Genomic DNA, 12,860 nt, shown 5'->3' on the forward strand with positions numbered 1-12,860 from the left:
TCCTCAAACCGATCAATTGCTATCCCTACACCCGCCCTCAAATTTTCAATTAATGGAGCCTATTAATATATTATATTATATCAAATTCAAAAAAAAAAAACTAGATTGACAAACACACAAAAAAAAATTAACCAGACCTTAGAACATCATCAATTGAGATGTCAAAATATCCAAATCAGCAATAACGGTAATAAAAAATAACATCAATGCTTTCCAACCAAGAAGTCAAATCTGATGTGGCATGACATGAAATGACATCTCCCCTTCTTGCTCTCACAGCAGCTTCAAATGCTTATCAATTAATTATTAAATATTTTTTTTTATTGTTTTCTTGTCTCCGCCATTTTCTCTTTCCTCTGTGTTTTCCATCTCTGTGCAAATTTCGTCCCCTCCCTTATCCACCTCCGCCATGAACCCCTCGCTTATTCCATGATTCACCAGGTAGAAAAACCAGCAATCCAAACACGCCTAAAACAACCCAGAACTCAGTTTTTACTCACTACCCAGATTAGAAAAACATAAAATCTTCAAAACCCATAAAAAAGTTGAAGAATTTATGCGGGAGTCGTAAGTTACTAACCTGTTTGAGTAAGGAGACGGATTGGTGGGTGTCGGAGCTCGAGAGATCGATGCAGTTGAGGGCGGAGACTCTGGCGACTCCGTCGCCGTTTGTGATTTGGGTTGCCATTTTCCGGGGAAACTGAAGTGGCAGGAGTTGAGAATGCAGTGTATGGAATCGATTGTGGAGGACAATCTTTTGGGTTTTTTTTAACGAAAAAGCTCAGGTGGGCAATGAGAGCACGCACTATTCTCTGCTATTTTATGTATTTCCATCTCTGTGTTTTCCATAGCTGGAATCTGGGACTAATACTAGTCGTCATATGAATTTCTATTAGCAATCATTTATATATGTAAAAATATAAAATATATAATAGCAATTATGAAAAGAAAATAATGTAATAAAATAATAGTTTAATTTGATATATCGGGTAGGAAGTAAAATTTTAAAAAATGTGAAAATGCCACATAAGCTGTTAAATTCAAATTTTATGTTTAAAATTTGATATCTCTTTTGAAGATGATCTTAGCAATCTATCTGGATCTGAAAAAAATACTCAGAATTTGCTTTAAAGTCGGAAATCTAGAACGGAAAAGCAATTTTTTCCACTATATACAGCCGGAGAAGAATTTACATATATACATGATAGGAGTACACAATTTTGTTTCTAACCGAACAAAATCGAAATGTTTTCTCTACTATATGCAGCCGGAGAAGAATTTACATATATAACACACAATAATGTCATTCTAAATTATTCACGCAATGATAGTTTATTCCTCTCGAAATACCTCTCAGATTCTTACCAAAACATTTCACTTCAAATTATGGGTGTAATGCTTTATCGACGACGAGGTAAGTTGATCTTTGGTTTTGGATGTCAATCATTCCAAATTTCCATTCATTTTTTCTTTACAGAAAGTCAAAAAACCTGAAATTGAATGGATGGCTCATTCGAAATTCAGTAATTTAAAATACATAAATAACAAAAAGAAAGGCAAAAAAACAATCTACAAGAACAACGGCCAGCAGCCTATCAACCTATCAACCCACCAACCTAAGCCATATATCTCAAAACATGGCAATGTATAATCAAGAGAGATATATACCAGAACTTGGAGCTCTTGAGGAAGCAACTGAATGACCAAAAAACAAAGAAAAAGGATTAGACTTTTGTGTAATTGGAGAAAAGCTGAACCAGTTTCCCCAGTGTTTCTGGATAAAACTTTCGGGCAAATAGAAAACACGGTCGCTTCATCCCGTTCCACAAGCACGGTGTGGTCAGCATTTGCTTCTGCAGCAAGTAAACGTGAACCGGTCAACAGTAGTAGAAGGGTCGTCAAATTTATTCACCAAATGACGTAGCAGGTGATATGATATGATATCATTTTGGAATTGGTGACAGTAGCATTACTGACTACGTATGGTTACGACTGGAAGGGTACTTTGAGATTGTACCTTGTCTTCGCTTGTAATATGCGTGCTTTCAGCAATGGACTGAAATGGATGAGAAAATATCGATACATGAGAGACGTGAAATAAAGAAAATGAAGTGAGGGTTAAAGAAAATGGACTTCCCTAGACCATACCGTGATGTTCCTAAGGAGGTCATAAGTAACATCCTGAGTTCTGAACGCTCTTGGATGCCACTTCCCTTCAGACCAATCGACATATGTTACAGACCAGTTCGCGAGTCCACCAGGATCTTTCATCTGAAAAGCATTAATGGTAAAAGAAAAAGATAATTGGTAGCAGCAAAGAAATTACGAATAGGGTGAAATGGAGTTCGAACTGCGACGAAACAAGAAAGTTTGATATGCTAACATTAAAGAAGGTTGGCAGGTAATGCTCATCCGAATAGCAGTTACGCCCGTCCATGTTTGGCTGAGAAAGTCAAAAAACATCACCAGCAAGAGATTGGAAGGAAGTTTTTCTCATGAACGTCAACAAAAGCACATCATAACAAAGAAGAGATTTACCCTGCAGTAAAGCTTGAACTTTGTATAGTATAGACTGTCTGCCATCATGACAATTGCGTGTAGCCGCTTCATAGAGAACCACTGAAATAAAAATGTCGGTTAAATCCAACCCTATATGAACTGCGTTTACACAAATCCAAATCTGATCGAGGAGCATGTTTTATACCAAAACTCCTCTTGTTGATCCAATGTTTCGTCAATATAAACAAGAACAACAAACCAATCCAAACATTGCAATCATTCATACACTTAGGACAAGAAAGAAAGGGGAGAGGAGCTCAGGTGACTTAGAAGGAACAGGTGAAAAGATTATATAAATCAGAAATATACTCATAGCAACTGATCTTACAGAAGTTTAATTCACTGTAAGAGACATATTTACGCAGAAGATTTAAAACTGTTTCCAGAGCTATGTATCTTACGCAGAAGTTTCAAACCTTCTGGAAAGTATATGCTGAATTACCTGTGAACCCTTCCGGAAATCCCTCTTTTCAACTTCAGGCAACATATGTTCTGAATACCGGCCAGTTCCATGTGGACCAGGATCCACAAAACTAGACAGAGAGCAAAGTACATGGAATAAGAAAGTCCCAATCATAAGTACACCAGAATAAGAGCTTCAAAATAAGTAGCGGGAAAGAATTTTGAGAATCCCATCAGTTTTTCTTTCTAAAATATATTTTTCTTACCAATCGATAAAGCTGACGTTGGTGTACATGAGATAGTTATATACATAATCGAAGTTATGCAGTGGTATGCAACTGAAACAAAAACGTAGAACGAAATCAATGAAAGAAGTAGCAAATTTCCAACATAAGAACCTCATTGAAAATGTTCACAATTGTAAAAGTTGTTTCAATGCAATGACCTATCAGACAGCAAAACAAAATGTTGGTTGTCAGGGTCTAAAAGTGCATTTGCCAAAAGTCTCTTCTCTGCCTCAACCATCGAAAATTTTCCCCAAACGACCTGAGAATTTATTATTAATGGCATCTTTAAAGAAAACCATGTGTATTGATCAGTTAAAAAAAATAATACTGAACTGTAAGCATTCTCCGAGAGGCTCTGCGTACCTGTTCACTATGTATGTCTCTGTCAGCAAAATACCGGCTCACATGTACTGGCTTTTGCTTTGATGCATGTACATAGACGGTAAATTTGTCTTCGTGGCCCTAGAAACCATGTCATTTTTGTTAGCAGATATATTCCACACCAAGGTTATATAAATGGAGATTCGAGAGGTGGTAATAGATTAAGATGAATTGGTGTTGTTTTGTCTCCACAGAAACAAGGTGTTGCAAACTCCAAGCACATGTTTATCCTATCTGTTGAGATATATAAGTTTTCGATAAATCCTTTAACATACTAAGAAATCAAAAGCGAGTACCATTTCCTGAGGCGATCTAAAGACTGGTCCCAATTTGACAGTATTTCTAACTGGATAAACCGAAACTATAGTCACATGAGATAACACTGCAGAGCCGAGCATTAACTCCACCAAATTACTTGAGCATTTTAGTTTAGTACTTCTCGGCCATGGCTGCCGTAGGAAATGCCTAATATTGTAGCACTATACTACCAAATTTCTGAATGTAGTTCAACAAATACATCTATCCATACAATTCCTTGATAAATACATGAAAGAGAAAAAAAACCTAAACTTGATGAAATCAAAATGGATAATAAAAGGGAAATAAAAAGTAAAGAAAAGCATAGAGCCATAGCCTTACTTGGAAGAAATTTTCCCACAACTCCTCGAAAGGTAAAGTTCCGGGGGTTAAAAACATGAAAGCAATTTTCGGGTTCTTCGATTGAAGAGGAGGTGTCTTGAGAATTTCCCTAACCACAACCTCGGACGCAGTCTCATCATCGGTCAGCTCCCTTGCAGGGCCAGGAGGAGTCCTTCCAAACATACTGCAACCACTAGAAGAAAACAGATAGCAGGCGGCAGAGTTTTTCGGAGGGTAGAAGTATGCAAGGATCAGAAAAACACAGATGAACAAAACCAATGCAATAATCCATGTTGGTCTTCTCAAAGCTGGACGCGGCCTTGACTTAGACATGATCATGATATCTCTCATCAGCTGCGGCCGCCATGCTAATGACTTTTTCATCTGGACCGAAGGCAACACGGAACCTCTCATTCAGTCGTTTTTCGCATTCTTTGCTTTATTTCCCCTTGCGCTCAATGCAAACTAAGAAGCTGCTGTAACTTGCAACACAAATAACATAATTTTGAACGCATTTTTGGATCAAACAACAAAAAGAAAACAACTTTTCACAATTTAACGAATACTCTTTTGGGAAAAAAACCCCCAAAAGCATCACATTTCAACACATTTCATCAAACATTGATTCATCAAAATTTGGATGCGAGTGAAAAAACAGAGAAAAGCCACAAACTTTGAAAACATGACGCAAAGATCAAACCTATGTAATAATTCTGGAAACGATAAATGGTGGGGGTGGTGAAGAAAAAAGGAAGAATCTTGATGGGTGAGAGAAATAAAAACCTGGGTGTGGTGAGGAAATTAGCTTCAATCAGTCAAAATTGTTTCAAATGCAGGTGCAGGTGATGTTTCAGCTTGTCAGAGGGGAAGCGGATTCGGCGTGGGGAGAAGTATGAGGCGATGGGAAATGGCGATGTGAGGCTTTGTGAGTATATGGTAAAAGGGGGAGGGTGTGAGTCTCTGGTTCTGGACAATTGAGGGAATCGGATGGTTTTTGGGCGATGAACACTTCAGCCAGTGAATTATGGCAACTTTCCCACGTAGTATTAATGATTTTTTATTTATTAATTAGGGGTTAAGTAAAATTAGCGAAAGCTTATAGCTGTCCATTCCATAAATCTATAATATTGTCAAGTATTATCCAAAAATATTGTCAATTTCATTTCATTACCCTCTCAAAACCAATCAGAATCTTTACCACAATGGTTTGGAAAATGCTCGAATTAGGGGCACCAATTTTCGTAGAAGTTTTTTAAAATGCCTGAGATTCAAGTGAGGTACTCCACGCATTATAAATAAATAAGTAGAGGGTCACATGAATAAGTATAAGTAGTGAGCAAATGGGATAATAGTTGGTAGGTAATATTACTCAAATGGATTAATGCTCACACCAGAGTCCGTAGTATGATTTTAGTGCATGTAGTTGGTGAATGTAATGCTAATTGTTGTAATTTGGGAACTACATGTGGTAATTCCATTAAAAGTTTAGCATAATTGAGTAATTAACTCATTATTCCTTAAATCTAACAATTAGTAAGCGAGAGGCTTTAAGTTAAATTTTCGTCAAAGCCAAATTTAAACCACATTATTATGGCCCATCCATTATAAGGTTTAACCCACTCTCTTACCCCCTTAGTATAAATAATATCGCTCGTTCAAAAAAAAAAAAAAACCAAAATCATGTATGTTATAACGTTGTTTAGCAATTACTAAAACTAAATAGAATTATGATGATATTGACATCCAAATATAACCAATTCATCAGATGTCATGTTTTTTTTTTTTTTTTTTCAAAAGAAGAACGGAAGTTTTATTCGAAAACTCAAACTCAAGCACAAGATGGATACTTTTTTATTTATTTTTTATTTTTTAGGTTTTATTTATCAATAAAGAATCATACAATCTTTAAGAAAAACATCCTCAAAATACTTCGGAATCTCCTCAAACCAACAATTGATAAAATTAAAAATAAAACCAACTTAACCATACTATGTGCCGCTATATTGACGGTTCTACGAATATGACTGACTTTAGTACAAGATAAGCACACAATATTATGCATTCTTGTAAGAAGGCGAGATTATTTTCAGTAAAGAAAAAACAAAAAAGAGTAAGAAGGCGGGATACATATACACTACAAAATTACAAATCCAAAAAAATAAAAAAATTGTTGGAACGCTGACCAATTAGATAAGGCAAAGAAATAAACCCCTCATACGTGGCATCACCCCCCACCAATAGCCAAACCCAACCCGGGCCCCATCTCGATTCGCATTGCCTACGTGGCACCACCTCCCCCATCATCAGATAAGAGATAGCTGTGCAATCACTTCCTCCATCTTCCCCATTCGAAGCTCAGAGCTTACCTTCCATGGCCGCTGCCGTAGCCTCATCACTAGCCCTGTCAGCCTTCACCCTCAGAGGAGGCGCCGATCCCTCGAAACCCAAATTCCTCAACCTTTGCTCAAAGCCCACAAATTTGGCTTTGACCGTTGCACCCCAATCTCACAGTTGTCGGCGCAACTCTTTGAGAATATTGGCCTCTGTTTCCGTCTCCGATCCTGGAGTTCGTACCGGTCCCGAAGAGCTCTCTGCGTCTATTCTTTCCAAGGTACGGCCTTCACCCATCCCATATTTTAGTTTGTTTCTAATTTATTTAGTTTTGGATTCGTAATTTTTGTTTGGTAGCTGAGAAAATGTGATCCTATGTTTTACTTTGATGTTTTTGTGATTTTTTGTTTGGTTGCTGAAAAAATGTGATCCTATCTTTTAGTGTGTTTTTTCTGTTTTTTGTGATTTTGGGTTCGTTATATGTTGTTTGGTAGCTGAGAAAATGTGATCCCATATTTTAGTTTTTTCTGTTTTTGTTATATTGGGTTCGTAAGTTATTGTTTGGTAGCTGAGAAAATGTGTTGTTTACATAGATTCCGATATTGGGACAGTAACTTAGCTGAGAAAATTTCGTACTTTACTTTCTGCGATTGCTTCTTTGCTTTGAAATTGATATTAGTTTCTCGGTTTCCATGCTTTCGCTATGGAAAAATTTCAGGCTTATATTTGTAGATTAATATGATAGTATTTGCAGTTTGATTAGGGGGAGTCATGCAAAGTTTTTGAATACTTGGCTCATGAAATGTGAATTATGATAATTAGGTGACGAATTCGGATAGAGGAGTTCTGCTGAAAGAGGAACAACAAAAAGAGGTAGCTAAGGAGGCTGAAGAATTGCAGAACTACTGTGTTAGCGAACCAGTGAAATGCCCTCTCATTTTCGGAGGTAAATCCCGTTAAGGTGTGAACTTTATTTCTTGAGATGTGCATCACATCCTAAATTTTGCGTAGGAATACCTTCTTTTCTTACTAACCACAATTCCTTGAATAAAGTCTTGATCTTTTGCATCATGTCGAGGGATTGCCTTCCACCTAAGTCATCGTAGTTTCATCGAAACCAGATTATCCAGCTCTCAAATCGTTACAGAAATCGTGTACGACCATTTGTTCAGTGCTAACAAAAACATGATATGCATTTCTCTGTTACTGTTGTTGGTGGGCATAGACTCGTATGATGAGTTAATCTAGTGCTTTCACAGACTGGGATGTGGTGTACTGCTCAGTGCCAACATCACCCGGGGGTGGCTACAGAAGTACGTTGGGGCGCCTTTTTTTTAAAACAAAGGAGATGATTCAAGTTATTGAAGCTCCTGACATTGTCAAGAACAAAGTCTCCTTCTCCGTTTTCGGGTTCCTGGATGGAGAGGTCTCTTTAACAGGTAGGCTGCTGAGGTTCTTCACGTAAACGTAAAGCCAATGTTTGAAATTTTTCTTGAATTTGTTCGTCACGCACTGTTCTTTTCTTTTTTGCATCATGTGTTAACTTCTCGTATCTGCATGAGCAGGAAAGTTGAAGGCTCTGGATGATAAGTGGATCCAAGTTATATTTGAGCCCCCAGAACTCAAGGTTGGAGCCTTGGATTTCAGGTACGGCGGTGAAAGCGAGGTTAAACTCCAGATTACATACATAGATGACAAGGTCAGGTTGGGGAAGGGCTCTAGAGGCTCTCTATTTGTTTTCCAGAGACGCGGTAGTTCCACCTAAAAAGACTATCGGTAGGCAAGAACCGTCCTCCCTGTAAAACGTAATGCTTCAGCGCTGTGCATCTCATCATCTTAACTTTCTAAGATTATCATGTTACAAGTGTTCATAGTTTTTATCTTTGTGTGATGTTTTAACTCTGTTGAACATAAGGTCTAATGATCTATTAGGTTTACATAGTTACATTCGTGAATCTCCGAGTGATTTAGTGATTTAGTTAGCTTGTTTTTCAGATCAAGCGATAATCTACACTAATCTGCATTGACAGAAAGTGGCAACGAGTTTGAACTCATAAAGCAATAGGTCGGAAAAAACTAAACACTTTCTCGAGGCCCAAGCAATAGAACACAATTCCAAGAAAAACAAAGTTTTATATCCACCTGATTGACAAAAATGAAGAACACGATGCTGTTGTTAACCAGGGCCTACTTTAGGAATGTCATAATGCTCACTCAGATTAGCCAGATACTGATTGAATTCCTGAACCCGATCGCGGTGCGATTTTCGAGCAATCTTGGAAAGCCTCTGGCGTTGAATCCTCTCTGTCTGCTCGAGGTACCGCCTCTCCGCCGGTGTCAGATGACCATAAGCAGAAGCAGCAGCCTGCATCGTGCCAATGCCGCCTTCGTTCTCAGCATCATCTGTCACTGCTTCTCCACCTATCACCCTCCAAACACACAAAAATTCAATTCTCCATTAGCAAAACCAGAATCACAACCTCTTAAATCCCAATTCGTTGAGGGGTTGTTTGGTATTCAAAAACATAAAATAAAATTCCGCTCCATAGAGTAGTTTAAAATATCGATTTGTCACACTTCCGCTCTCCGGATTACAGAATATTTTACACATTAGATTTAGGAAACAATAATAACCAACTAAAAAAAAAAAGATGGAAGGACAAGAACCAACCTGTGGAGGCCTCAGACAATTGGTGATAAAATGCGCTCTGTTTCTTCTTCTTCTTTTTCTTCGAAATCGCACCGCCTTTGACGTCCAAGGCTTTGCCTTTCAGCTTCAGCTTCCCTACAACCACGTTATCGAACGCAGACATTTTGATTTGATCAATTGGTCGTCGAAATTCTGTGGAATACGGCAAATATATGCAGGGCCGTAAGTTCCAGAAACTCCGCGATTTCTCTCGTCTTCCCCAACCGAGCCCCTGCGCAGAAAACGGGTATGGGAATGTATCAATTGGTTTGGGCCTATTGGTATTAATGGGCCTCACTTCTTGTGCTCATTCCATTTATAAACTCCAACCCATCCAAAAAAAACCAAACAAACAAACAGAAGTGCTTCTCCTCCCCTGCTCGTTCTATCAGCAACCCAGAAACTCGATTCTGCGTCTTGTGCTTCGAAAGCCGTCTGTTGGCGAGCCTTTCTGGTGGGCACTGTCCGGTTGGATTTTTGAAGCTCAAGGTTGGTATTTTATCTAAGAATTGGTGTCAAATTTGGTATTTGCCATACCCAATTGCTAGTTTTTAACTATTTACCAAGAATTATACAGTAATTGGTTGCAGCTATTTGATAAATTTTGGTCTGAGATATGTAGAATCTGTGCATGAATGCAGGATATCATGATTTTATCTCTCCTTTTTTTATTGAATCATTGCATTGACTAAACAGTGAGCCTGCATTTCCTACAATATGCAATGAAACGATGGAAATGTTCACATTTCTCTGTAGAATTTGTAATGCAATTGCAAATTGCAATGTCCCTTTTTCGTGTTTTCGTTGTCAGGGATTTTTTTGTACAATTTTTGGAGCTACAAGTAGTATTCTTTGCCTTTCTTTCAGTTGAAATGGTTGTCATGCTTAGTGCCCGTCTCCACACCGTTACCTCTGCTCTTCCTTCAGGTTATTGTTATCTCGAAAACCTTGTACCTCCATTTATATTCTTCGTTAATCGTTATCTTATCTCAAACTTTGTCAATTTGTGAACTTGATTTTGCTTAAACTTTTCAGGTAGAGATTGTAAATACACAGGTCAAGCAGTGGTACGCTCTCCACAGCTCTTGCTATAATCTTTTTTACAATGTCTGTTATTTTACGTATTGATTTCTGCATATAAAGCGGTGAACCAGATACCTACTACAGGCCAAGCAGCTAGGAAGAAATGTAAAGATCGAGAATTGGTTTATCATAGTAAAATTTGTTGCCTTGCCGAACAGTTGGTTTTATCTCCTGAACGAAGCTATCTATGTCTGACTTTTGTGATCCCACAATCCATCTATTGTTTTAGCAAGGGTTGTCAGTTTGCTCAATGATCTTGATTTTATCGAATCTTTTGAGTAATTGGTTAATTGGTTTTCATTTGTGTTCGATTGAACTCATTTATTGTGTTAGCAGTGAAGTATCAGTTGCTCTATCATTTTGATTGTGTCAATCTTTTGAGCAATTGGCTTCTGTGTTTTGCATTATAAATTGGCAACAGATCATGACACCTGTTGGACCTCAAGTTACCGTTCTATTCTGATTTTAAGTGTTTTTTTATTTTGGGCAGAAAGCACTTCCTATACGCATAATATCAGTAGGGAAGAAGAGATCACAAGGAGTACAACTCGTAGTGGATGAATACATCGAAAAGCTTAAGCTCTACTGCAGCGTTGATGATGTTCACATACGGAACAATCCTAAAAATGCACAGTACTGGCCTTCTTATTTGATCTGTATCATCATAATCTTTGTACTTAACCTGAATAGATATGTTTTTCTAAGAGATGTAGAGGCCTTTTTTCCTGCAATTATGGACATCGGACACATGAAGGAAATGATCGTATTGTGGGTTTACGGATCATATCTTATGTTTAGAGCTCAAATTAGTTACCTTTTGTGTAGTGATTCGAAGGCTCAGGTTGATCATGAAGACAGTGCTGTCATGGACCTTATAAGGTCCAATGATTGGGTACAGTCTGAGCACCCTTTGCTTAAATCATTATACGGACTCAATTGTATTATCAAAGGCTCAAAGCTGTTATACTTTTTTCTATATTTTCATCTTGCAGGTCGTGCTGTTGGATGAGCGCGGGAAAGACATAGGGTCGGAGCAGATGGCAGAGTTGGTGGGGGATGCAGGGAATACAGTACGAATGATTTCACATTTAGTGATTTTCAAGAATGATTTTTCGAATTCTTCCATTCTTAGTGTATGTATGTTGTTGAAAAGAAGAGGTAAGTTGAGTATAAGAACTTAGGAACTTCTTACGGTAGGTAACACTATTGTTCTTCCTTTATGCAGGGAGCTTCAAGACTATCCTTCTGCGTTGGTGGACCTTACGGCCATGGAAAACGATTGCGAGAACGTGCTGATGTTTCTATCAAGTTGTCTTCTATGGTTTTAAACCATCAAATTGCATTAGTTGTGCTTGTCGAACAACTCTATAGGTAATAATACTTTGATCTGCTGGCTTCTATGGGTTTAAACCATCAACTGAGTAAATAACGCATGCTTATCCGTTGACTTCAGGGCATGGACTATTCTGAAAGGACAGAACTATCACCGGTAACCTTTCATTTACTGGTCTGAACAGTGACCATCAGGTATTCATTTTCTTTTTTATTACGACCTTTTTTACGTATACTACTGATGATTTGGATAGAGGGACTTGACAATGACTTGTTGCATTACATTTGAGAGAACATTAAAAAGACATTTTGAAAGTCCTTTATTACGTGTCTTTGTAGTGCATTTGTAATGTTTTGTTAATCGATGTGTAGTGCTTGAGTACATTGTGTAATGCGTTTTTAAGGCATTTTTAACAATTGACTAGAAAGTTTTTGGGTACTTTGAAAGACCCTGATCCGAACATAGGGTTAACAAACCTTGTGTGTATGTATAGTAAGTGTGAGGGAAGTGATTTCCGCACTCCCCCTTTCACCTTCTTCACGCCTCTCCTTAATAAGTCCCTTTGATTCTCCTTTGATTTATTCGATCCATTGGTAGTGTGCTAGAACAGAGGAAATGCGAGACCATTTTTATGGGTTACAATATGATGATGATAAGAATTTGACGTTGAATGCTATGAATCAAAGAAGAGAGTTCCAAGAAACCTCGGAAGATTTTACAGATGAATCTTGTCAGCAAATTAAGATACGTAGATAATAGTTCAAAACAAATGCTAATGACTTGTGAATTTGATTACCTTTGTCTTAGTAGAGTGGCCAATGTTGTGTGATTAGCTTCCCTTCTACCTCAAGTATTGTAGCAAGCAAGTTGGAGATTACGAGCAATCGAGGGTAGCTCCCAAAAGCTGCTATTTATATGTGAAGCCATTCCTCAGAAACAGTGTGCCTTAAGAGGCCCCCAAGTGCTTTTGCAGTTACAGGCAAACCATGGCACTTACGCACTGCAGTTTCGTTGTCAAGTTCTTCAATGTTTCGGTGTGAAATGGGGCCGCTGTTGTGTTTCGGTGTCAAGTTCTTCAATGATCATTATTTTGTATTATATTAATCTGTTTATCGTTTTAAGTTGAATACTTCGGATATTCTTTTTATTGGAATAA

General features: G+C 37.9%; 4 protein-coding genes and 1 long non-coding RNA gene across 15 annotated transcripts; 2 read left to right on the forward strand and 3 right to left on the reverse strand.

Annotated features, from left to right (window-relative positions):
* Positions 1-123: 123 nt before the first annotated feature.
* Positions 124-929, reverse strand: LOC139192527 (uncharacterized). The gene is made up of 2 exons (XR_011576726.1): positions 581-929; positions 124-468 (listed from the first exon to the last, which is right to left on the reverse strand). It is a non-coding gene; the product is annotated as an uncharacterized lncRNA (long non-coding RNA).
* A 552-nt stretch (positions 930-1,481) lies between these two features.
* Positions 1,482-5,298, reverse strand: LOC103456115 (glycosyltransferase BC10-like). Of its 4 annotated transcripts, none has more exons than XM_017322759.3 (11): positions 5,052-5,298; positions 4,269-4,652; positions 3,612-3,710; positions 3,407-3,531; positions 3,228-3,299; positions 3,002-3,092; positions 2,539-2,619; positions 2,384-2,443; positions 2,149-2,271; positions 2,018-2,056; positions 1,482-1,853 (listed from the first exon to the last, which is right to left on the reverse strand). In XM_017322759.3, exons 2-11 carry the CDS (start codon positions 4,650-4,652, stop codon positions 1,725-1,727), a joined length of 1,203 nt encoding a protein of 400 aa, XP_017178248.1. In that variant the 5' UTR covers positions 5,052-5,298; the 3' UTR covers positions 1,482-1,724. The 4 variants fall into 4 exon arrangements, with proteins under 4 accessions (XP_017178248.1, XP_028951101.1, XP_017178246.2 ...); XM_029095268.2 differs by having other exon boundaries at positions 3,407-3,507; positions 4,269-4,744; XM_017322757.3 differs by having other exon boundaries at positions 4,269-4,744.
* A 1,188-nt stretch (positions 5,299-6,486) lies between these two features.
* On the forward strand, positions 6,487-8,554 carry LOC103456114 (probable plastid-lipid-associated protein 8, chloroplastic). The gene is made up of 4 exons (XM_008395752.4): positions 6,487-6,879; positions 7,422-7,545; positions 7,859-8,038; positions 8,165-8,554. Exons 1-4 carry the CDS (start codon positions 6,640-6,642, stop codon positions 8,362-8,364), a joined length of 744 nt encoding a protein of 247 aa, XP_008393974.2. The 5' UTR covers positions 6,487-6,639; the 3' UTR covers positions 8,365-8,554.
* Positions 8,555-8,712: 158 nt separating this feature from the next.
* Positions 8,713-9,412, reverse strand: LOC103400220 (uncharacterized). The gene is made up of 2 exons (XM_008338879.4): positions 9,271-9,412; positions 8,713-9,020 (listed from the first exon to the last, which is right to left on the reverse strand). The coding sequence occupies exons 1-2, from the start codon at positions 9,410-9,412 to the stop codon at positions 8,776-8,778; spliced, it is 387 nt and encodes a 128-aa protein (XP_008337101.2). The 3' UTR covers positions 8,713-8,775.
* Positions 9,413-9,461: 49 nt separating this feature from the next.
* LOC103456113 (putative RNA methyltransferase At5g10620) lies at positions 9,462-12,689 on the forward strand. 8 transcript variants are annotated; one of them, XM_070814662.1, is made up of 9 exons: positions 9,462-9,777; positions 10,156-10,215; positions 10,324-10,355; positions 10,862-11,004; positions 11,197-11,263; positions 11,364-11,504; positions 11,597-11,742; positions 11,825-11,898; positions 12,556-12,689. In XM_070814662.1, the coding sequence occupies exons 1-8, from the start codon at positions 9,462-9,464 to the stop codon at positions 11,862-11,864; spliced, it is 945 nt and encodes a 314-aa protein (XP_070670763.1). In that variant the 3' UTR covers positions 11,865-11,898; positions 12,556-12,689. The 8 variants fall into 8 exon arrangements, with proteins under 8 accessions (XP_070670763.1, XP_070670760.1, XP_070670762.1 ...); XM_070814659.1 differs by having other exon boundaries at positions 12,515-12,654; XM_070814661.1 differs by having other exon boundaries at positions 12,512-12,650.
* The last annotated feature ends 171 nt before the right edge of the window (positions 12,690-12,860 follow it).

This window comes from Malus domestica, chromosome 15 (genome assembly GCF_042453785.1).
Source record: "Malus domestica chromosome 15, GDT2T_hap1".
Taxonomy (NCBI): domain Eukaryota; kingdom Viridiplantae; phylum Streptophyta; class Magnoliopsida; order Rosales; family Rosaceae; genus Malus; species Malus domestica.

What these genes read in the sequence shown, in the direction of transcription:
- LOC103456115 (XM_017322757.3), bottom strand. Translation starts at nt 4,682, where the DNA reads ATGAGAGGTTCCGTGTTGCCTTCGGTCCAGATGAAAAAGTCATTAGCA. An exon ending in TTTGTTTTGCTGTCTGATAG is followed by an intron (nt 3,300 to 3,406) that starts GTCATTGCATTG and finishes TTTTTGTTTCAG; the next exon opens with TTGCATACCACTGCATAACT. An exon ending in ACCTGCCAACCTTCTTTAAT is followed by an intron (nt 2,272 to 2,383) that starts GTTAGCATATCA and finishes AATGCTTTTCAG; the next exon opens with ATGAAAGATCCTGGTGGACT.
- LOC103400220 (XM_008338879.4), bottom strand. Translation starts at nt 9,412, where the DNA reads ATGTCTGCGTTCGATAACGTGGTTGTAGGGAAGCTGAAGCTGAAAGGC. An exon ending in ATTGTCTGAGGCCTCCACAG is followed by an intron (nt 9,021 to 9,270) that starts GTTGGTTCTTGT and finishes GGAGGGTGATAG; the next exon opens with GTGGAGAAGCAGTGACAGAT.
- LOC103456113 (XM_070814662.1), top strand. Translation starts at nt 9,462, where the DNA reads ATGCAGGGCCGTAAGTTCCAGAAACTCCGCGATTTCTCTCGTCTTCCC. An exon ending in TTGGATTTTTGAAGCTCAAG is followed by an intron (nt 9,778 to 10,155) that starts GTTGGTATTTTA and finishes CCTTTCTTTCAG; the next exon opens with TTGAAATGGTTGTCATGCTT. An exon ending in AATACACAGGTCAAGCAGTG is followed by an intron (nt 10,356 to 10,861) that starts GTACGCTCTCCA and finishes TATTTTGGGCAG; the next exon opens with AAAGCACTTCCTATACGCAT.
- LOC103456114 (XM_008395752.4), top strand. Translation starts at nt 6,640, where the DNA reads ATGGCCGCTGCCGTAGCCTCATCACTAGCCCTGTCAGCCTTCACCCTC. An exon ending in CTGCGTCTATTCTTTCCAAG is followed by an intron (nt 6,880 to 7,421) that starts GTACGGCCTTCA and finishes TATGATAATTAG; the next exon opens with GTGACGAATTCGGATAGAGG. An exon ending in TGGAGAGGTCTCTTTAACAG is followed by an intron (nt 8,039 to 8,164) that starts GTAGGCTGCTGA and finishes CTGCATGAGCAG; the next exon opens with GAAAGTTGAAGGCTCTGGAT.